General features: G+C 46.4%; 1 protein-coding gene across 2 annotated transcripts in view; it reads left to right on the top strand.

The window, feature by feature from the left end:
* The window catches only part of RanBP3 (ran-binding protein 3), a 38,485-nt gene that overhangs the window by 8,077 nt on the left and 5,872 nt on the right, over nt 1-24,536 (top strand). For both annotated transcript variants that reach the window (XM_072285345.1, XM_055064217.1), the window contains exons 3-11: nt 39-134; nt 1,260-1,304; nt 6,072-6,167; nt 7,725-8,076; nt 11,053-11,125; nt 12,729-12,861; nt 15,804-15,925; nt 19,490-19,604; nt 20,714-20,850. In XM_072285345.1, coding sequence (XP_072141446.1) covers nt 39-134; nt 1,260-1,304; nt 6,072-6,167; nt 7,725-8,076; nt 11,053-11,125; nt 12,729-12,861; nt 15,804-15,925; nt 19,490-19,604; nt 20,714-20,850 — 1,169 coding nt within the window. The remainder of the gene's footprint in view (nt 1-38; nt 135-1,259; nt 1,305-6,071; nt 6,168-7,724; nt 8,077-11,052; nt 11,126-12,728; nt 12,862-15,803; nt 15,926-19,489; nt 19,605-20,713; nt 20,851-24,536) is intronic.

Genomic DNA, 24,536 nt, shown 5'->3' with positions numbered 1-24,536 from the left:
TCCTCCTGCCTTTTTTATCACCTGACTGGGCACCACAGCTGGCATGCTGGGACTGTCGCGGATCCAGCAGAACCCATTTGCCATCAAGACCACCACCCCAACAAGGAGCGTAGCGGACAGCACGGAAAACAAAGGTGAGATGGAGGGCAGTTGCCTGCTTCATTACCTGGTGATGGAGGTACGAAAGCACTTAAATTCGAAAGCGATCGCCCAAGAATATGGCCCAAGTTTGTCAACAAGTTCCTGCACGCGTAAACACTTGCCTTTGATCTAGACAGTACGTATCTTGACAATTGTCATGCCGTCGCTACAGATAGATGAATGTACAGTCAGTGCCCACACTGAATCTTCATCCTCTAGTAACATGACTAGGTTGACTGTGCTGTGATGGCCGAATGATTGTGGGTCTCTTCACAAGTCATTGTCCAGCGCTCTCCTAGCTGCCCTCATCGGCACAGTCGTCAAAGGTGGAGGTGAAGGCACTTCAAATTGCCCAAGATGTTTGGGACTGGGTTGTTATTTAACACGGAAATTCACAAACGCTGGCGTGCGGAACTCGCACGACAAATTGCATATGCTGCCTTTACAACTTAACAGCACAGCTTTTCCTGAGATTTGGGCACAGTCAGCGACTGCTGAATCATTTAGGTTTTGCTAGTTTCTGTTTTGAGTAGACACTAGTGACATGGCCGATGATTATGTTGGTGATGTATCGAAACCAAAGTGTTGTGATTCAAACTCCAGGTCATGCAGTTCGAGTCTGAATTATTGCATGATCTGCTGTAAGGTGTCCTAAATTTTGGTTGTCCTAATATAGTAAGTCTCGGGCCAGGATGGTGCCACGAAGTTGTCTGAGTAATCAAGCATGTCTGAAATGACGGTGTCTGAATTAATGGTTGGTGACTGTGTGTGTTTTAGTACATAGTTTTAAATTTGTAAACTTTGGGCTGCACTTTTTTAATCTTGCTGATTATTGCAATTTAAAAAAAAAAATAGAAGGGCCTAATTCAACCTCCCACTTTTAGAGTTGCTTGTAGTATTTACCTGTTCTTTATTCTCACTTGAAACAAATTTCATTTTAATCGGTTGAGCAGTTGTCTTTCAAAAGCCTCTCTGCCTTTTGCATGTACTATTTGAATAGGGAAATTGGAGTTGGCCTTGAGGTAGAGTTCCCTGTTAAAAGGAAGGGACAGTTTTCCTTTGTTATTTCACTTCATCGATGTAACAGTTGTGTCGTCTCTTCTCTTGTCTGTCCGCAGAGACGAAGCCCATTGTTGCTCCGCCCACCTTAGTTCTTGGCGCAGGTGAGTGTCGGCACTGCTCCTAGTAACACTGAAGAAAATAAGTGGGGAGGGGGAAGAGAGAACTGAAACAGCTTTGGCGGCACCGTAGAGCTTCAATATTACCTAGAGGGAAGTGGCCACCGTCTGTGTGAATTTCCTCATGGGCACTGTGGCGCCTTGCGAATGCCAGTACGTGGGTGTGCGAGGCTCCGTCTCAAACTTGGCTCGGCTTAAACAAGGTCATGGCTGCACAAATGAAGCTTTCTCGAAATGAAATCCCTTTAAAGAGTTTTCATTCACCCTTACTGCACCTTTCAACAAAGTTTACTCACCGTGCGTAATAAGCATTTGAGGAAAAACAGAAATGGTTTTTTTAATGTCCTGTGATTGCACATCCAAACACAAGTCCTCATTATTGAATAAAAATGTTTTGTCTAATATTAAAGAAAGATTTAGTATAGAGCAAATAATTGGGACAGATGAAACGATGTGGCCAGGTGTCCTGGCTCTCTGAGAATGATGCCAATTCAGAGCCATCACATCCTGGCATTCTCATGCATACAACAGTGGTGCAGCCCTGGAGTGGGGGTCAGTAATCCAGGGCAGTGGGAGGTGCTACTCCTGCTGCCCATTGTAGGAACAACCCTGGCCCTAGCCACGCGTAGCCGTCAGAGCGCTTATGTGTGGTCTCTGTGTGATTGTGGCTTTCTGTGCTCCTGTGTATAGCTTCTTGTTTTTCTTTTTTTTATATGTATTCTTCACCTCACGCCAAGTGGCTTATATAAAAATTTCTGAAGTAGAGATGTGCCCGAAAAGCAAAGCTGGAGACCGTTGCCATCTTAGTGAGGGTACAAGGAAACGTTGTTGTGAAGTGAAGGTTGGGGAGCTCCTCCTCCTCGCTTCCTGCGGGCTGAAGTTGTCCAATTTTCTTGTGTGGATCTCGTTCCATGTGCGTCTGTGTGTTGCTGGTTTTAGGACAACAAAACGACTGGCTTTTATGTCAAAGGAAATTATCCTATCATTTGCTCTGAATGAGCAGGAGCTTTGAGCTGTGCATGGACTTAAACTGGCGCGTCTCTCTTGGCCTGCCGTTCACTTCACCTTTGAAGGCGGGACAGTTCACATGGTGCCAATTTTCGTGAAAACGCACTGTGCCTGTTCACCTCATTATTGTGTAGAAGTATTGCTTTTACACGGTGATAAACTTGGAGAAAAAGAAAAAGTCACAGAAACAAGGCATCATGCACTGTTGTATGCAGGCACGTCAGAATGTGTACAATCGGGGATGTTGCAAATCCCTCGTGCGACGCGGGCCCTGCGGCCTGGAGCTTGAGTAGGTTGGTCAGCGGACAGGGTCCAGGTATAGATGAGGTCAAATAAAAAAACCTTGAAACATTTTCAGCCAAATCCCTTTATAATGAAGTCACATTGGCCACAAAAATACTTTCGCTATATCCGATACTCATCATATTGAGGTTTGACTGTAATTACATTACTTCGTAACGAGCGGTCAGCTCAACAAGCTGCTCCTAACAAAGAGCAATGGCAAACACCTCTGCTTCATGGTGAGAACTGTTTTTTTATTAGGGGTGTGCGAATAACTTGAATATCACCGAATCAAATCATATACAGTCGCCAACTGTTTATTCGGACCTCACGGGGACTGTGAAAATGTCCAAATAAACAGGTGCCTGAAAAAGCAGATTAAGAAAAAAAATATGAAATCCTTTATTTCCATGCACTTATTCGGGCTCGGCAGTAGGCTTGAAGAAATCGTGAATGCGCCGTTGCATGCTGTTCTCCGTTTACGCGCAATCAGATAAGCCTGAATCTTGGAGAGGGTCGTACGGTCACTGTAGGCGGCTGAAATCACAGTCACTGCTTGTGCACGCTCTGCATGCGACGGCAGCGTAGCACATGGTGCGTCATCTTCCGACTCAGAGTCATCGTCCGGCGGTGCAGCAGAAACCCGACGAATGATCTCGCTGTCGTCGAGTTCTGCACATGTCAGTACAGCAGTGTCAGCACCTGTGAAACTGTTAAATGACATGGTGTCCGGAATCGCAATGCAACCACTGCGCAGGTCTCGGCAGAACATTTTCCGCGTCAGTAGGGAGCACATCGGAAGGCGACCAATCTTAGGCCTCCCAGCACCCACTTGCCGGCATTCCCCAGCGCAGTCTGCGCGGGCACTGTCGGCGCCATTAGACACGTGACGCGATGTTTCTGTATGCCGCATTGTATCACCGGAACCTCGACACAGCACACAAAGCAAACACTACCATGCCGACACCGGTCGCACAAACGAAAAACGTGGCCCACTCACAGCGTCGTCCGCAAAGAAACAAATCAGCTGCTGGATTGTCTTGACATGGCTTACTAAGCTGAAACTGGAACTGCTGTGGAACCACTCTATCGAACCAGGCAGAAACGATGATGATGAGCGGGGATTTGCACTAGCGCCACTTCATGGGGCAGCAAGGAGGCTCCGTTCAAAACAAAAATGGCATTCAGCAAGTCGAATGATGCACCGGTCAGAGTCGGTGCATGGTGCTCTCGATCGAGTTGGCTCAAGGAGTGTCCGAAAAATCAGACGAGAGGTTGCAAGGTGTCCGAACTTTCGGCAGTTGTTATACATTATGGTCTATGGGGAGAATGGCGGTGCCGCGAAGCTGACCGATTAATCGAGCATGTCCGAATTTTTGGAGTCCGGGAAATCGGTCGGCGACTGTATAGGGAATGCCTGAATCATCATATTCGCAAATAGAATATTTTAAGATTAGATTTTTCAAATAAATATTCTATATATATTTGGTGCAGAGACCCATGTGGTGCCACATGTTGCATGCGCCGTAGAGCCCCTCGTGCTTAATGCCACCCAAGCGAGTGTTTCGCTTCGTTTTTGGCACAAAAGGAGCGCGTCGCGGACGGGCCGTCTCCCCGACTTACACAGCAGCGATCTTGGTCACTGCGAGTGCTCCCTGATAGCGGGATGCGGGACTCGTGCACACAGCGCTTGAAAGTCGCAATTTGCAGAATGGTGCCGCGTCAGCCTGGTCCACCTCTGTTGGTACAGTGTACGTCCAGGTTGACAGGACCCGTCGAAATGATAATGTGACGCAAGCTGAGGAAACGGCATCAAAAAGAAGCACGTATTTCGTAAAGTGCCAAAGCATGTGCGAAGATCAGGCCCCTTCAAGAGATGTAAATCTAACCCGTGCGTTTGATCTCGGGACTGTTTGCTGATGAGCCACCTGTACGAACATATTAGCAGCAAGCATCCTGCGATGGCTTGCAGCCCGTTACCACATCGTCCAGCAGCAAAAATCATCATGACTACACTGTCTAGGCCATTAGGCCTAAAGGTATTGCTTCATTGGGCATCGGCGACTAACGTTGCGGTTTGGTGCCGAGTCGACGCGGAACTATTTACAGCAGCCACACAATGCTTGTAAATCGACAAACCGCCTCGTAAACTAAAATGAGTCGATGCGATGGCAACAAAGTTGTTCCCGACTTCCTTTGCAACGCCGCTCAGTGGCCTCTTGTTCCCGACACAATTCGTAGACACGCATCGGTCTCTTTTTGTAGCTTTGAGCAACCTATCACAAGACTAGCTTTGGATTTACAAAGCAGGCATGAGAGTGTCAAGGCCAATTGGATGCATTTGCGTGGATGGCGGATGAATGAGGGCGGGGGAAGTGTTGTCCGAACTTGCCGTGACCCTCCAGATTTCAGAATCTTTGACAGGTGGCAAATAACTCTGAACATGACAGTGAAAGGACGAGGACAGCACCTGCTTTAAATTCTGTGAAAATTTTTGTGATATTCGATATTTGATTAATATTCGGCCTTTATTCTTTTATTTGATTTTAAATTTGATTCGAAATCTACTACTATTTGGTATTCGCACACCTCTACTTATGGCTTCCCTGGAACACTCCGCTCTAGGAGTGGAAGGGAATAGATACAATTGGTGCTTGGTCGACTTGTCCAGGTGTTTCAACGCCGTCTGTGTCAGCTAGAAGCTTTGCATCGGGGCATAAATGCACATGCATGCCCACACAGACGGCAACGCTCGCTAGCACGCCTGTACCTGTATTAAGTGCCCTAGAAACATTGTGTTCTATTCCTGTTTTGAACCGTCTGAATTGTTACCTTTGTTCAAGCATTAGCTTGATGAACTTGGGACTGTTGTTTCAGCCACATGGCACTAATGTTCGTCACACGGGCAAGTCGTAACAGTGGGCTTGGAAGCGTTTCATGAGGCTAACCGATGCACAGTGTTGCCTCCCCCTCCCCCCCCCCTCATTTCACAACTCTGGATAAACTGAAACAATGCACATTTCGGGAAAGAAGGGGATCAAAGAGTGCGGACTTGACACCCTGTGAAAGCTGGTGGTTGAGTTAGCCGATGAGATTTCCTTCGGCTAGCCATATCGCTGTTTCCAAGGCAGCATCCCTTGTGCTGAGCCAAATCAATGCAGAAAGCGTCATCTGCTCTGGTCAGCACAGCGGCATGCAATAGAACTTCAGCGATGATGACCTTGGGCTGAATTCTTGCTTGAACCGGTTCCGTACAGTTGGTTCAGTTCGACACATTGGCTGCATGGGCTTTCCACTCCAGCAGGCTTTTTAAACATCCTTGCCTGACATTTCCCCCAGTGCGGGGTAGCAAACCGGACGTGCGTCTGGTTAACCTCCCTGCCTTTCCTGCCTTCTATTTCTCTCTCTCTCTCTTGCCCGACATATAGTTGTGCTGCAAAGGTGTTGCTGCATTTGTTACAGACAATGCCTGCGCGGTGTCATCATCTGGGAGCCGGATAGTGCTCCGGCCGTCGGCCCTTGCTTTCCAAGCTGAAAAGCTGAAGCAGACGTCACCAGGTAAGTTCAGACATCATTGAAGCATCACTACAATAACGTGGGCTTTACTGTGGAAGGGGACGTCTGCAACTTTGTCAAAGGGGCACTAGATGCTAACATTTACCTTTCTGTATGCTGGATTACCCTTCTAGAGCGCATCGCAACGTTTGTTTTATGCCAGTGTGGTCTGCACAATAAACAGTAGTCTTTAGCGAGCTGATGAGTAACCGTAAGGTTCTCGTTCCGTTTGCCCGCACCTCTCTGAAGCAGGTCATGGCGGCGCACGAGAAGCTTTGGAAATTGTGCAGCTCAGTTTCTGTGGTGCAAGCACAATGCGACACTCAAAACCAATGCAGAGATTTCGGGATGACCAGTTCTAGTACGCCTGCACAAATACCAGGGAAAGTTTACGGGAGGATAATTGCTGTAGCACAATTGCATTGCTTGTTTGATGCAGCAGAAGTGGGATCAGCTAACTCGTGGCAAGTTGCCTTTTGGTCCACTTTCATCTCCCTCTACCTTACATTTCTATGTTTTAATTTCGCAGTTCATTTCCCCTGTGCTTTCTTTCGCTACATTGTCTGTTGGTTTTATATGGTTGTGACCAGCAAAATTGGGACCCTCGGTTCCCCTTCTTCTCGTTCATTCCTATTTCTGGCTTTCATGAGGCATGCACTGTCATTTGGTTGCAAATACAGGCAGTGCGAGAGTTCACTGTAGCTTCTAGAGTGTTGCCTGCAATGTATGAAAAAGAGGATACTGCATTTTGGCACGTACAGCCTGCGCCGAAAATTAAAAAAAATTAGCAATAAAGCTGAGGTGCGGGTTACATGCGAATTTTGCCTGGAGGTGTGGCTTCACGACAGCGCATGCTGCGTTGCCATGAAGCCACACCTTACGGCAGAGTTCTCCGCCATTCATCAAAGTTTTGTTATCTCCCACAGAACCCTGTCCACTCCCCTCGCCTATGCGTTGAAGCTCCCTTCTCCACTCCTTCATGGTCGGCCATTTTGCTATGGTGTAATTTTGCATTCCTTAGTTAGCGAACAGTGCACATGATGGCGGCATACTCATATGTCACCCGTTCTCGCTGTGCTTCCTCAGTCCGCGCGAACTACTTCGTGGTACGGTGGAGAGCCATACCTCCATTGCAATTTTTGGCTTAATCATGCTTTCTCCATTGCCGTCACTCATGCGAGGGCTACTCCGTCTACGCTGTCATCTTCCATGATGTGAATGCTAGCTGCGAAATGTTCCGATTCACATCAGTGTTACGTGACTGACTCGTCTACAATCATGTTCGTCGTGTGAATCCAGCTTTGGCAGCATCACCAAGGAGGGGAGAATGGAGCTGCTAGCTGAAGATATGACGTGGACGAGTCGTGCATTCGCGAATGAATGTTTTTGCAAAGATTGGAGCTTCGTTGTATGTGGTTATTTCCGCGGGTTATACATGAGAGTTTTTTTTTCCCGTGGCTGTTGTAATTAGGGGTGCAGGTTATATGCAGTGGTGGGTTGTATGTGGAAAAATATGGCAGATATATATTATTCTATTTTAAAATTTTCTTTTTCTGACAGATGCGGCATCGACGGAACCCAGGGACAACTCCACCACAGCGACTGCTACCAAAGAACAGCAGCACCAGCAGCAGGCACCATCGGCGTCCAGGGACCCCCGCGAAGTGTCGTCCACGTGTGAATCCACCACCAGCCCAGTCACAAATGGCACGCGGACGAGCGGCACGGTGTCCAGCGCGGAGGACGACAACAGCGGCAGCACCACGACCTCCAGCAGTGGCCGTGCCGTCGGCGAGAGCAGCAGCAGCTTTGGCTTGGCCCTAGGCGACCTGCGGAATGGCACCTCGTCGTCCGAACACCTGTCGACCCTCGGCACTGGTGGCGGACTGCTCAGCTCGGCAACAGACGACGCGTGAGTGTTGGTGCTCCAGAGAGATTCAAAGATGGGAGGAACGTGTGGGCACTATAAGCAAGAATGTGACGAAGCACCTAAATGGCAGGAAGCCTGTCGTTTTGAGTTGTAACTGTGCATAGGACAACCTCAGGTGTCACCGCAGTGCCATTATGTTTTATACTTAACTCTTTAAACTCAGAAAATCTTTCTTGGAAAATTGCAAAACATTTCCGCATTCATTTTACGCTGAAGTTGTGTATGGCTAGGGTTCCGGGAATTTGTGTTCTCCGTGAACAAAAACTGTCAACATAAATGGCTCATACCCGCGTAAGCATTCATACTCTCTAAGCAAGCAAGAAATGTAACGGCTCATAGCCCTGTAAGGCAGAGGCTACAGGCACTCAGCAAAGTGAAGCTAACAGTGTTTAAATTCTTTCTAATCACACATGCAACATACAGAACAGCATGTCGAAAACTGTCATCATCAATGGCTCAACCCCGTGAGCATTGGCTCGTACCCCCATAAGCAAGCAAAAAATGCAATGACTCATAGTCCTGTAAGGTTCATAGCTACTCATGTTGCTTGAATTAGCTGCGATGACACCACCCCTGTTGTCGTTGTCGGTGATTTCAATGTGGATGTGTCAGTACCGAAAAGGGAGTGGTTTACGCGTTCCGTGTCGCAGACATATCCATTGTGAAGGCCACATCGATCTGGCTCGACTGACCACCCAGCGGCGTTCGTGCATCGATTTGACATTATCAAAGAATGTGATCGTAGCTGCGAGTGAAATAATGACCACCCATCAAGACCAAAAATGAGTTTGTACCTTTGTTCAAAATTATGTCTCTGCTCCGTGTCATGTGCTAAACGAGCTTTGCTGGTCAACCACCTTCTTAGAGCGGAATGACTCATGATTTTTTACTTCCCCAACGGCTTGCACATACGATACTCATTCATAAATAAAAATATGCTCTGTTCCTTGCACTCAATGAAGACATCGAATAACAAACGGTTATCACAGTACACAAAAGTCTTGAATACCGTATTTACTCACTTAATGAACGCACTCACCTAATGAACACATCCCCAAGTTAGTCGCGAAAAATATGATTTTTTTTTTTCTCGTGTAATGAATGCACCCCAGCTTTGCTACTTTGCAGTCCCACGATCGAACAGCTGTGCTGTAGTTTTTCAGAGAGACCACAATCTTTGACTCTCGCACATGTGTTTTAAAAAAACGCACTTGATGCTTAATGCATCGTTTCATTCGCCATTGCTGGCGCAATATCTCCTCACAGGTTCGAGAGAGAAAAAGACGTGACTGGCTCTCTGCAACATGAGCAGTTCACGTACTTTAAGAGAGAGAGAACACGGGATGGTGTTGCCCACGCGTCGCACGGGAGAGTCTAAGTGAAGAATGGGCGGCCGGCACTTGATCGGCATAGTGGCCATGGTCGGGCGTAGCGTCTTCGTGTTTGTGGCTCGCTTTTCTGCCTGCTTTGGGTTTCGATGTGTGTGATGATGGGTCTTAAGTCGAGTTATATGCCTGCTGCGGGACATAGAGTTTATCTGCTCACAAAACGGGAATGCTGATCGGACACCGATACATTTTGACATGCCGATGAGCAGGATGGTCGAGGAAAGAGACGCGCACAGCGTGCTTGTCAAAACAGGTGTGCGCTTCAACATGATGCTTGCGATAACGGCAGACAGCTGGAGCAGCTGGCTATATTGAACTATTTCTTGATGACCGTGCTGTTTGATATATCGAGGTTCGACTGTAGTAATCATAGAACGGACTTGCCATTACATTACGTTGTCTCACGAATGTTGTGCTGCAAACATTTTTTGAATCCTTCAAGTAAAAGTAGAGTGATTGCTTCGATCATAGTCATAGTAGGAGGTCCCATAGTCAAAGACTGGGGAGGTCCCTCCCCAGTCTTTGACTATGGGACCTCCTAAAGGTACTTTTTCTGTAAAACATTTCAAGTGTATCAATAAACACATAACATACCATAAACGTACCAAAATGTACCATACATAGTTTCCTCTCTCTGTTCATATCCGCTAGCGCGCTGAAAGTTATACAGGGGAGAAGCCGAGAGGGCAAAGGCCCCCCCCCCGGAAGGTTGAGTGTCTCAGCAGCAAAAGGGCTCGTCGCGGCACTCCATGGCGGCCGTGGTGGACTATGCTACTTAGCATGCCATGGCTATCTCAGAGGCTATGCTCAGCAGATGAAGCTACATGCAACTGTTGTGCATAGACAACCAGGGCAAAAATGAAATTATTTTTTCTGTCTTTTGGAGATAACAGACATATGTATGTTGAATTTATTTAACTTAAGCTTAGCAATTATGTATTACTGAGAAATTTCTCGCGATCATGAAATCAGCCAATAGCTGTTGATGGGTCCAGCTGCTTGTGATGATGCTATAGGACGATCGTCATTGTGGAAGGGAGAACGAGCAATTTTTCACTGTTCTCAACACGAGATTGTAAATTTGCTGCTGTATACAGTGCAATAAATAGCAGTACAGTAGACTTCTGTTCAGTTCGACTGCGGTTAATTTGCTTTTCAATTAATTCGAACCTGACCGAAGGTACTGGCTGGGAACAAACAAAATTGGCATTCACCAGATAATTAAAACTTGACCAGCCAGTACGCACCCCTATGGTGACCCTAATAACGGCCCGTTTAGTTGCAGCGTCTGTCTCAGCAGAGCTTAGGGAACAGTTAGTGCGTTGAATGCGTTCCACAGCACATTGGTGGAAAGATGCAAAGAAGTGTTCCAGGGAACTCTTCGAAGACTGGTGGGGGTTCTCTTGAGGCCAGAATGATTCGGAACCCCTGGAGTACTTCATTGGGATAAGCTGTGCAGTTTTTTTCTCCTCAGAAACCTACACAGAGGCTCTGTCAGAACATTTAAAATTTTCATGGAAAAAGGAAAGGCAGGGGAGATTGTCTTTAATACTTGCACTCTCCATTGCAGCAACCACTCTCCACATGCAGCGGCGCCACCCGACGGGTTCGTCTTCGGCGAGAACCTGCGGGAGCGGGCTGCGGTAAGTAGTGTCCGTTACCATGGCGGCATAGCTTGCCTTCTTTGCTGATACCCGTAAGTGAACGTTCTGCAGCAGCACTGGTTAGTGGCAAGGGAAACGCCGAAATGTTGCTGCAACTAGGTTGGCAGGACCAGTGCATGCAGCTGCGCCCTGCTGTAGATTACATCAGTGCTTCCCTAACCGGGGTCCACGGGCCTCCGAGAGTCCTGGGGACAATTCATGGGGACCGTGAGACATGCTGCAGGACAAAGTTGTGTTCGAACGACGTTGTTGTGTTCGAACGACGACGTTGTTGGATAGATAAATTCGTCTGCCCCTTAACGTTAAGTGGTGCCATTAGGGATGCATGCACAAAGGAACAGCATGGAATTCGGGCACACTCTTAAAGGGAAAAATAAGTTTAACTTTTTTAGTACATTACCCTTCTACAATACTCAAGAAAAAAAGACCGCTCTTATTGTGAGAGGCCTAGTAAGCCAGAAGGTACGCAAAAATGAAAGAAAGTGGGAATGTCTTGAAGTTCCCTACCAAATTGCCTGACGTCATGGATTCTGATATCATCTATTCGGGTCTAGTTAATCTTGGCTTGTGTTAATATTTGATATTTTTGAATATTCAATGGAATATTGTGCTATTTGTTATTTGGTTCGGCTCGAATTTCAATATTTCAGTGGTAGGAATAATGATGCTACAGTCTGCTGCATTATGTTAAAGCTGTTACATCTGCTCTACAAATGCTGCTCCAAAGCTGCTCCAGGGTGGGCCCTGTTATCTTGGAAGCCACGGCAATGAGGAGGCGGTTGCTGCCTCCTTATGCGAAGAGTGCTGTTTCATCTCGTGCAATTCATAAAGTTAAATGTGCTAATTCAATCCAATCCATTGTGCACTTGCGCATGTTCGTGGTACACCATATTCGCAGCTTGTGTGTAGTTTAGGATAACATTCTGTCGTGCCTAGTTGTGCGTGCTCAGCAAGTTCCGCATTGCTGGAATGCCCTGCATTTGTACTTTGTACCGATGGTGTAGCGTTAGTGCTAGAGGTGTTTAACTCTTTATATACCGTAGGGAAAATGGTCGTTTTTTGTACATTACACTAGATATTATTTTCTAGTGATAGAAGGAAGTGATTGAAGTAAACAAATCTTTCTTCCATAGCAATGTATGCTGTAGCAAAAAGTGGAATTAATCGAGGACGAGTTAACGGTAGCCGACTGTTCCTAATTAACTAGTTAAATCGCGAGTCGATTATAGCACAGGTAATGATGCCCATCATTGCAAATTGTGTGTCACCATGAAAAGTAGCTTCACGAAAGCAGTGGTTTAAAAAGAATTCAATTTTCGCTTGTTGCCTGTGCTGCTCACATAATGCAGTAGAGCCCAAATATGAAGAACACCTTTGCTGCAAAAAAAAAAAAGAAGCGTTAGCTATACAAGAAGTTCGTTATAAATGGACTTTCTCTTGAACGTACCCAAATGGTACCCGAAGGTTCACTCTTAAGTGGAATGGTATGTGTGCTCAACAGCATGCGTTTTGTTTTCTCAGTCTTGCCAAATCAAGCAGTGAGTTTCTCGGGCAGTGCAGCACAATTTCTGGCGTACTGCAGAACTTTGAGGACGCCTCGTCGGACTCCTCGATTGCGCCAACGTCCACAGAGCTATCCTTCCAGCAGTTCCAGCAACAGGCCGGACAGAGCAGCGCAGCCAGCACGGAGCAGCCGCCGGACGTTGCCTGTGCGGGTGAGTGGTTAACGTCTCTGCTTTCACTCTCCTGGTGAGAGCACCTTGCACTTTACCCGCCGTGGTTGCTCAGTGGCTATGGTGTTGGGCTGCTGAGCACGAGGTCGCGGGATCCAATCCCGGCCACGGCGGCCGCATTTCGATGGGGGCGAAATGCGAAAACACCCGTGTGCTTAGATTTAGGTGCACGTTAAAAAACCCCAGGTGGTCGAAATTTCCGGAGTCCTCCACTACGGCGTGCCTCATAAAAGTGGTTTTGGCACGTAAAGCCCCATAATTAAAAAAAAAACCTTGCACTTTGCCTGGAACATGTAGAAATCCTGCTTCTAAAGACGAATGGAAAGGAAACATTGTCGTTTTCCAAACTGTCGCAGGAAGCTACAAACAGAGCTCAGGTTCGTTTCGCGGAAAGGATGCTTTGCAGATAGGGGAAAATTCGTCCTGGTCCAGAGATTGAACCCGGGATCAACACCTTTCTTGGGCAGTCACTGCCGTCTAAGCTAACCTGGAGGCTACCAGGTCGCAGAGCGAGGCCGCATTAATGCAACAACTTCGAGCGCAGGGATGCTCAATAGGGTAGATCAGATTACCGTATTTACTCGCATAATGATCGCACTCGCGTAATGGTCGCACCCCTAAATTTTGTCGTCAAAATTCGATTTTTTTTATTTCCCGTGTAATGATCGCACCCTGAACTTGCCGCAGCGATATGTCGTGTGCCAAGTCTAGCTAATAATGATCGCGCTTACCATCTGTCGAATGCTACGCGAACGACTCGTCTGCACGCACCAAACATTCTTAAGTAGATGCCTCATTTCATTACTTTCATCGCTTTCCGCACTTCCATGGCAAAAAGACGTACAACCAAACTTGCCTTTATTATGGGTGGCCTTTATAATGGTTGTGGTCAACAAAAACAAAAAAGGCGCCTTTAGATTCTTTTCATCTGCACTCGTGAGCACGCAGCAAATCGCGCGCGGCAATGATAGTAGTCAGGTTTACACTGATACGTTAAAAGTGTACCTTATTCATACGCCGACGCTTGTAACACAGCTAAGATATTCGCCTACCCTTAGCGGAAACGTGCCGTGTTCGGATAGTAGTGAAGACAGATGCCGCAGTTTCCGCAACATGCCGGCAATGTGTTTCTATGTCACTGGCAGCTAAGCGCGCCCATCTCTGTCCCCTCAAAGTGGACATGGCTACGTTATTGCCGCAAACTTGCCGATATTAACGATATTATTCATCACTGATACGGAAGAAACTGTTTCAATGCACGTAATGTACTCACGAGAAGAAAAAAAAAGATCTTGTTCGGCGCGTTCGGCTTGCTCCGCCGGCCGCCATTTTTGTTTTGGTGTCCCGCACCCGCATCAAACGCGGGACGAAAAAAATTTTTTTTTTTTCTCGCGGGAAATTTAACCCGCGTAATGATCGCACCCCTGAATTTGCGTCTATTTTTCTGACAAAAAAGTGCGATCATTATGCGAGTAAATACGGTATGTCTGTCTGGGAGTTACAAGGAAAAACATTTAACAAGTAATCTTCTGAGATTGAAATATTTTTCCTTGTTAAAGGGACACTAAAGCAAAATATTAAGCCAAGTTAGGCCTATGGATTGTTCATCTGGAATTCTATCCTATTAAAAAAATTTTTTTTTGTGCCCATATATTTAATGCAGGACCCTCTATTTTCTGGACATGCCCGATAATTAGGACGCCTTAGAGTCAACGTATGACAACGGCTGAAATTTCTGACACAAAAGCCTTCACCTACTGATTTTCTGGACTTTTTGCCATGACTGCAGGTCTGAAACGGCCTTGATCTAAGCCACCACCGCCGCCCGTTTTGATTATTTCGCTGCCTCTAAACAGGCGCTCTCGGATGTAGACCTGCTGGCAACTGTAGCCACCAGCGCAACAATGCTTGCCTAGCTACTTCGACGTTCGCTACCAAGCTTGCTGTTCGGTGCCGTGTTTTTCATTGCAACAATTCGGCGCTGTTAGCAACGACGCCAACTCCGCCTTTGTAACCCTCGCCAATGGCTTTGAAGCTCGGAAAGCACGCAGTTTCATAATGCCGGTTTCCGAAAGTCAGCTTCGCCTCGTTACAGCAGTGTTACGCGGGGAAGCATACTCGAAGTAGTGCGGTGAAGTACATTAAGAGTGGGAAGGGGCAATTGTCATGGGCACAGTATGTACTCCTTAATTATACACGTGTGCATCCATGTTCTTCTGTCACAGTACGAGCACCGATACGCCTAAGTGTACTAGCAAGCCTTTAGAGCTACTTTGGATGTACCTGTGGCGATTTGAGTCCTTGGAGGCAGTAAAAGGCATGCATTTGTTTTTTCGGACTGCCCGAATTTCTGGACGTTTTTGGGGCCCCTAGGGAGTCAGAAAAATTGGACGTTGCCACCGAAGATTCCGCTGCTGTTCTTCTATTTAATGCCCATTCCAAAATGGACAAGTCGTGGTAATCTTCACGTGACCTTCGCTTCTGCGATGAATTGTGATCCGTGAATAAGCCAGTGCTGACCTCACAGAAAAGGTACCATATCCAAAAATTGTTGGCACCATACCGATTTTCCTTTTGTGCCATTTTTTCGCTTACAAAAACTCTTTCTTGCTACAAATGATGAATTTGTTATTACAGAAGCCTTATCTCTAAATCAGCTCGAGTTAATACATTTCTTTACTGTCCCTCTAGGCATCAGTACAAATATCTGCCTTTCTCTGCATACTCAAAACAAAAGAAAAAGCATACCTGGAGTATGAGAGGTGCCACAATAGTTATTGAGTGAATTACGTAGTGCTTGCCTTCAAATAAATAGTTCAAGAACCACTGGTCTACAACTTTCAGTTTTGCTTTGTTGCTCTCTCTTTTGACTCCAGTTTATTTCCCTATTTAAGCTACAAAATAAACTGTCCAATCTGCTGCAGCGAGTCGGCATGCCAAAAGTTTGACCGAGTCGGCCGAGGAATACCAGTTGCGGCAAGTCAAGCGGACGTATGACGAGGTCGCCGTGGTTACGGGAGAAGAGAATGAGTTCAACGTGCTTCAGGTAAGGGCGCTCTGCTGCTGTAAATTAGAGTAGTGTAGTTTGTAGTGAGTAGCTACATCGCAGCGGACGATTAGTGGCCAGCCAGCTAACTGGTGAAAAAATAATCGGGATCTGCATGCAGTTGTGAAAAGGACGTCTATTCAGAGAAAAACTTGTCCCTTGCCTAGTGAAACTGGGAAGTGATGGGTACGACCTTCGTCTCAGGTGCGTCACCATTTCCTGCGTGCAGTCTGTTAAAATAAAAAAATGGACCAGGATTCAGTAATGGTTTTTATTGTAAACAATAACGCCTCGTTCATATGTTTTGGAAAAAAATGTACCAACTGGGAAAACGTACAATCCAAATGAACAGAAAATTTTGACCGACTCAACTTTAGTTGACATCTGCGTAATGCGGAGCGTTGCGCCTATCGTTGTGGCACGAGACGCCGACGTGGATCAAGTTAGTGGGGTCCGAGTGACCCGAGATGCACGTTGCCGGTTTCCTATTGCGTAGTGTTTTAAGACGGCGATGGGAGGCAACCGAAACGAAATCTAGCTGATGGGCGACGACGGATGCCACCTGCAGCAGGGAACGGCGCCGCGTTTGGGTTATCGCCTATTAAATATGGGCAGCATGCTTCCAACTGTACCACACCCCATGTGACATCAATAGGGTTGACAGCAACAGCTGTAAATGTGGCGTGCGATGACCAGGGAGGGGGTTTGCTGGTGCCGGAATAAGAAACTGAGTGTGCGGCTGGCCATAGAGCTTCCCACAATATCGAACTCTATGGCGCTGGCGTTTTCATCTGAGACAGGCGGCGAGTATTGTGGATGCAGTGGACGGCTACGCACGCCTTTTCTTCTTTACACGGGTTCTAGCAGCCGGAAAACGTGTCGTACAATCACAGTTCGGTGATGCATTGAACATTGGTATCGAAAGATAGTGTTTTCCGGAAATGGTATGAACCAGCAAAAAAATTAAGCGTAGCTCAATTGGGTCATTTTTTGTGTTCTCGATCGCGAACGTTGGCGCCGGGAAATCGTACGCAACGAGATTGTATCAGTGAGGTTCTACTGTGTACGTCGTGCGTTGGGATATATCTTATTCCTCCATTTGCTCCTTCACTTCAGCAGACAAGTTGTCTTGGCAGAAGTGAAAGGAAGGAAGGATAATTCTTTGATCTCTTGACAGTGAACGTCCAATATTTCAGGACTTCCTAGGGACAGTGGAAATGTAAACAAAATCAGGCAGTTTGAAAAAAAAGAAAAAGAAAGTTGAAAGCACATCATTTTATAGGTATTTCTTGGAAGGAGAGAGTCCAGGAAGGAGTAACAGGCCTCCACATCTCTAGCAATGCGTTGAACCCCCAAGTGGCTTGCATCTCTAGCGAGCCACTTGGGGGTTCGTGGAGGTTTTGCCAAGGTGTCCGAATTATCGGGCATATCCAAAAAACTGGTTGCCGACCATAATGGACATATTTCATTTCATTTATTAATGTCCTCAAGGCCCAAGGGAATTACAGAGGTCAGTGGTAGTATAGAAAAAAAAAACAATTGAAATTCCTGGTTATACAGTGTCAGCTAAAAATTCATGAAAATGAATAATGTCTTGTATGGGGCGATTGATCCGAGAAGGTGGTTCCAGTCTTCTGAAGTCCGTGGGATAAATGAATAGAGGCAAGTTTTAGTGTGACATTTTTGTTGATACCAACTTTGTTACTATGATCAAGGCTTGAAGAAATAAAAGCTGGTGGGGAAAGTAGATGAAATCGGAGCTTTCGTGTATGGTAATAGATTTTTTGAAAATAGGTCTATGTGTGGTAACTACTATTCACGCCTGATCGCCTTGGTGTTCTTTGGCTTTTTTTTTTATCAAGCACCACCTTCATATAGCCTGACCGCGTGTAAGTCTACCTCCTAAGCTTGACATCCCAATTTTTCAAGGGAAAGTCAACATATGTGCAGCAATATGCAGTATTCTTAAGCTTTTCTGTGGAGTCTATTTCATAGCCTTATAGTGTTGCTGTGAGGCTTTGAGCCATTTGAAATCAATAAATTAATAGTCGACTTCCATTTATTCGATCCTGATGGGAGCAACGAAATTGATTGAATTATCTGGTGGGCTGAATAAAACAAGATGCATAAAGAATTCCAGAACTCATTGCTGATTCATTTGGCAGTATTTGCCCTATTCTAACACGTCCCAAATTAAATGCTCGCCCCTTTTCTATGTGTTCGAATTACAAAATAATGTAGAAATGACAATAAAGCTCCTAAACATAGTACAAATGTAATGTGCACCCGATTTTATAGCAAGAAAAATGGGCAAAGGCTTAATAAGTGTTGCACAGTAGCAGCCGGTTGATTAAAGTCAAGTTTTGCCGCAATACATCAGTGCGAAGTGGTAAAACATACGAGCACCATGATGGATGTTTTGGGTTTCTCATCTGCTATTTTTGGCCAAGACTTCTTGAAAATGAAAATAAGCACGTGTTAGAATAGGATAAATACAATAATGAGACTTTGTGAGCTTTGTTTATAGCTTCAAAATCTTCTTAGGGCAGGTCGAAAATTTGTGTTTTGGACAGGAGATGACGTGTGTTCAACACATTTACTGTTTCTTAACTCTTTCCTTACCCTGGGGAAAATGACAATATGTTGTAGGTTAAATTACATCTTTTTTGCACGCTATTGCATTCAAAATTCTATGCAATACATGAAAGCAAAGCTGAATGAATTTGCTTTTCATGCATGCAACATTTATTAATAAGACTTGTGCCATAAAAGAAGTCTAAATTGCCAAAAACAGTATTCTAGAATAAAACTGAACAAAACTTGTAACGATACGCCTGTATCTAGAAGAGAGAAAAATGATAAAATATTTTTAAAATATACAATATGTTTCGTTATCTAGTAGCCACTGTCTGTGAAGAAATACATTTTTTCTTGAAAACTACTTGCACTACGAAAATTTTGCCTTAGAGTTGCCGTGTGATGCAGCAAAGCAGCTCCTCGGTGTGAAACATAGGGGAACGTCGCAAGTCTTGGAGCAAACTCTTGTTTTCTGGTGCATTTTGGTGTCGGGTAACATTTTTTGCCATTTCTGTGTGTTTCCATGTTAACTGGCTAATGCAGAATGGCTTCATTTGGTGGAGGAGCACGAACTAGCTGTGTATCAAGTTCTGGGTTGATTTCCGTCCTCATTGCTCTCACAGTTAAAGTTAGATGAAAAGGCAGCATCCTCTGACTCACTGCCGCGCAACCTGTCCATGGAAACGGCCGCAGATGCAGCGCAATCGCGAAATCTGATATGTGTCAGAGCGTTCACGCCGCTTCCTGAAGTGACCGTTATCGCTTACACCTCTGACAAACAGTACTCTGATTGGTAACATTAATGTCTTCCAATCTTTGTTTATGCTCTACACCGTTAACTTATGCAAGGTTGAAAAACAAAAAATTGTGTTTGGCATTTTGGCTGGTGTAGAGGTCCCCCAATGATAGCAAAACGCGAAAGCACCGCAAGCGTGACGGAAGTGGCTAACCATGTCATGTGCTCATTTTCTATATGGCCTTATGCAGATCAACTGCAAGCTCTTCACCTTCGACAAGTCAACGAGTTCCTGGCAGGAACGGGGTCGTGGCAGCTTGCGACTCAACGACCAGGAGGTCGATGGTGTGCTGCAATCCAGAATGGGTGTGTATTGGCATCTGGGAAGTGCCACTTGAAAGCACGGGGGAAATGAAGCAAGCTTCTTTAAAATCTGTTGATTAATCTTGCACGAACATTGAATTATGCACTGGTTCGTCTCCATCATTCCTTTCAGTCATAGTTTCTCCATATGGAGGTGCAACTTAGTTGCCAACTGATAATTCGGACCTCCAATGGTTATTCGGACAGCTTCGCTGCCTTGCCTCTAGCCACATAGACCTAATGCATAAGGACGACAGAAATTTGATTGGGGCCTGGCGAGATTAAATGGCACACAGGTGCAACGATGGTTTTGGAGGTCATGTGAAGGTGAAGGGTGAAGCCACAGCAAGGTTACATTCGTTTCTAGAAACCCCCATCCACTGCAGCCATTTATGGCCTGCTGCTGCCATCCTGTGCTTGCCTATTCAGTGTGTGTGGTTCAGTGTGTGTAGTTTGCGACACTATGCTCTGTGCAAGTACTTTCATCTCGATAAAGCTTTTGATAACCTGATGTTAGTCTTTCCGCACTTCCGTGCTTTGCACTGAAATCGAGGCATGAATTTGGATCAACTCACCCAAATCGCCATTCTAAGTGAAAAGCTCCAAGCACTATTTAGCTGCCACTCACTGGACGACACTTTCAACCCTGACGAAACTCGGTCGGGTCGAGACACTGGATGTTTACACCAAGGTCCTGCTTAATTTGGGACAGTTGGCAACCATAATCAGGACAGAAAAGGTCATTGACTTCGTTGTGCAATGTGTGAGAGGAACCGGGACTGGTGATGTACTATAGGCATGTACCATTTACGTTTAGGGATGTTGATGGTATCCTTGCTGAAATCTGTTGTGGAAATGGGCAGGGGGTGTGGTGTAAAACATTCAGTGAGTGGCCTGTCCCATTACCGGAACCTTGTCAAGGGGCTGGAAGAATTTTGTTTGAGCCAGCAGGAAACCAAGTTAATTGAGAGATTTGCACGCTCTAGCACCAGGTAAGCGTTTTGCCAGTTAGAGGCAGTTCGAGAGTTGTGGAAGGGGGCCTTTTCTCTACGGTCGACACGATTGGTCGGTGACAACTGTTGTCCTGTCGTGCCCCACTTTTCTCTTCTCAGTGATGCGAACCCAGGGCAGCTTGCGCGTCATCCTGAACACCAAAGTGTGGTCCGGAATGGTTGTGGAGCACCCCAGTTCCAAGACAGTTCGCACGACGGCCATTGACCCCGACGGAATTCGTGTCTACCTCATTCAGGTGAGAGACATACAGGTGCAATTATATTTTCTAGGGGTGTGCGAATACTGAATATCAAATTGAATTGAGAAAAAAAGCCAAATATAAAATGGAATATAGTATACCAGAAAAGCTTTTACAAAATTTAATGCTTAGAAATTTTGGGCAAGAAAATAATGTACTGCACATGCTCATGGGTCTTCTAGCATTCTACAGTAGAACCTCGTTGACACGATATGGTTTCGTACGATTTCCTGGTGCCAGCGTTCGCAATTGAGAATGCAAAAAATGACCCAGTACAGTTAAGCCTCTTTTCAACCAGCTAATGTTCCCCGAAAACACGGATCTTTCGGTACCAACACTCGGTATACAGTAAAACCTCGTTAAACCGTACCCGCTTAAACAGTAGTTTCGGTTTAAAAGTAGTAAAGTCAATTCCCCGACTCGGCGGCCATTGAACATAATGTATTTAGTATCCGCATAAACCGTACCAGCTTATTGCGTATGCATCGGTTAAAACGTAGCGTTTCCACTTTTCGTCGCGCAAACACGGCGGTGCGTCGTCTCCACCGGGCGGTCCGGCAGAACAACAAGCCTCAGAGATCGGTACAACGGCCTCCAAGCGCCCTGTGCGTTTGCACGTGAAGCCGCATCAACATCAACATCATTTCGACACCGTGCCAGAGAGCGAGAGAGCGTTATGGCGTCGTGCAAGCGAGGACTCGCGTCATGCCGAAGCTCGGATAAAAAAGACGCCGGGTGCTCAGCATAGAAGAAAAATTAGACATCGTCCGTGCTATCGAACGTGACATGAAGAAGTCGGCGCTGGCCCGCGACATGGATCTGCTGTTGACTACAGTGTCTGGCATTTGGAATGCGAAGTTGCTCGGCAGCGCTGCTGCGACCGCAAAGAGATGTCGGCTACGAGGTTCGACTTTTCGCCATCGTTGCCTCTGTTGTTGCCGAAGTGTCGACTAGCGACAGTGATGAGGACGACACGGAAAGCGACAGCACGGGCGATTCAGGCCCGACAGTGGCAGAAGCTGCGCGTTACGTCTGCCTCGTGAATGCAATCGTCGCAACGAGAACAGGGGCGCGATAACGTAACCATTCCAAACGAAACGTTTTCCGAACTCCGGCACCCGGCAATGAAAAAGGCGCCCCGGAACTTATGCAGCACTAGTGCGCCCGTGCACGGAGAATACGTAACGCCAACGAGGAATCTGCCGTGCGAGTGTTTGCCGAGAGGAGGGGGGCTGGCTGAGAAGCCGGCACGCAGCTTGAGTAAGTTTGAGGCTGCTGTCGTCGTGCTAGGCCGCCGCGGCATCAAACGAAAATAACACTTATGTCGCGCGAAGTGAATAAATACTGCATGTTTTTTCCCCTTTCATCGCACTCTCTCTGAGTTCCGTTTTCTACAGGTAAGTGGGCGATCTCATGCTATTTCGGTTAAACAGTACTACCGTTTAGTACGTACTTTTTCCGAGCTCCGGCGGACTACGGTTTAACGAGGTTTCACTGTATTCCCAAACTGCGATCGTATCGTATTTTCCGGCTGCTAGATCCTATGTAATCGGAAAAGGTGCGAGGCACACGCGATCAAGAGCAATACAGTAGGCGACGGATTTTTTGGACTCCAAAAATTTGGACTTGATGGATATCCTGGGCTTCATAAATGCGCCGTCAGGATTCCCATAGAGTTAATGCGTTTTCGTGAGCGATATTTTGGACGAATTTAGGCCCTAAGGTTTGATTTTCCAGACTGAATTGCTCGTTCCAAGGCATGCTACCTGATCTTGGAGGCCACCATGTTGTAATTTCCGCTGGTTTGGCTTCCAGTGGCCCGTTCCACAGCCTCAAAGATAGGGAGGTGCATGCTTTCAATAGAGAGCGTGCGACATCCTCCGATCTTGGAGGCCATGCCCCCTCTTCCTTGGCTGACAAAACGTTCCAGGGGACGGCACACCTTTTTTTGTTGCTTTCATTTTTTGGTCAGCACTATTTTTCGGTGCCGGCGAGGTCCAGAAAATCGGTCAGCGACTGTATAGACTCCCGCAATGGCAGCTTCCCTGCAGTACGTGTCTGCCCGTGTCTCATGAAAATGCCGTCACACTCTAGGTTTTTTATTTCACTACCCACAACCCTTTTTGCGGGATCGTCACATGTTGCCATTCACAGCTATTGCCGTCCACCGATTGTGATAAGCATCATCACCTAGAGTATCTGTTTCATAGCGTGTGTGATCTAGGAAGCGTACTGCACACTTTCAATAGACGATAACCCAAACATGCCACTGTTACGTGCTGCAGGCAGTACGAAGTGAGCCTCGTTTTTCGCCCTGATGGCATAGTATTCCGGTGTCGGCCATCAGCTCGATTTCGTTTTGGCTTCCCATCGCCATCTTACAACAGTACGCAATAGGAAACGAACAATGTGCGTCTTGAGTCACTTGGGCCCCAGCAGCTTGATGCACGTTGGCCTATCCTGCCGGAACATTTGTGCCGATTTTGCATGTCAAGCTTTCCCGCCAAAATGCCCCGCTCGAACAAACTGCTGAGCCAGGCTGAACTTGAGGAGTGCAAGCATAAGCTTGTCAAAGCCGCAAGAACCTCAACCTGCCTCTTGGGCCGCTCGGGCCCTTCCAGTGTTGTGTGCATCGAGGTCTCATGTTGCAACAATTCACTCAGTGCTTCGCATTACGTAGATGTCAACTGCAGTTGAGTCTCCCAAATTCTTTTAGACGCTTTAGATCATATGTTTCCTGCTTAGTAAGCCCTTTCTCGCATTTTTTTCTGAAACATGTCCACAAGGTTCTACTGTACTTGCAGTAAAACAGATCGAATTATCGGGTTGGAAAAAAGAATGCTTGAATTAACTGTATCTCAAGTTATAGAATTAGGACTTTTGAGAGTGACTCCAGCCAAATGAGTGAATTTTACTAGCCCGACGTTTTGGAGCTCATTCGGCTTCTTCTTCGGGTGGTATTCTTTGGAGGCGGCGGTGTGCAGCTTTTAAAAGGTCATTCGTAAAAAATGAGGGGAGGGCGTGGAAGGTGTGGAGACACCTGACAGACGGGAAGGGGTGAAAGGGTGTGATGGCTGCAGTGGTGCTGGTTGGCTGGGATGACCGATGCTGGGAGCTCTTGACCTGCGAGAGTGCCATTGAAAGGGGGTGGAAATTTAACCCGCGTAATGATCGCACCCCTGATTTTGCATTAATTTTTCTGACAAGAAAGTGCGATCATTATGCGAGTAAATACAGTATACTCTTTGTAACTATACCGTGTTCAGAAATTGTTCATACACAGGATAATTCGATGTAAACAGGTTCGATATACAGTCAAACCCGGCTATATCGAACTCGCAAAAATACGCCTATCAGTTCGATATAGAGCATAATTCGATATAAGCCTGCTAAATAATTGGATGTTATAAAAGCACATACCATTGATAAAATAATTTTATTGAGGAAACTAGCTTAGTTTGGCATAAATTAGTCCTGCATTTTCTTCTGCTTGGGCAATTTCGCTGCCTGCGACGCACGCCCTTCCCCACGTTGTCTAAGGAGTCGGAGCAGCTGAGGCCGCAACCTTCCGCATTCGCGCAGAAGCGCCGGACTAATGCGAGTGCACCAATCACTTCGGAGGATATGGGCAAAGGACCGTAGTTGCTTTCCTCAATGTGCCTACTGTCATTTGTGCTCGGTAC

The sequence above is a fragment of the Dermacentor andersoni genome, chromosome 11 (genome assembly GCF_023375885.2).
Source record: "Dermacentor andersoni chromosome 11, qqDerAnde1_hic_scaffold, whole genome shotgun sequence".
Classification (NCBI taxonomy): Eukaryota; Metazoa; Arthropoda; class Arachnida; order Ixodida; family Ixodidae; genus Dermacentor; species Dermacentor andersoni.
This window is presented reverse-complemented; position numbering and strand designations above follow the sequence as displayed.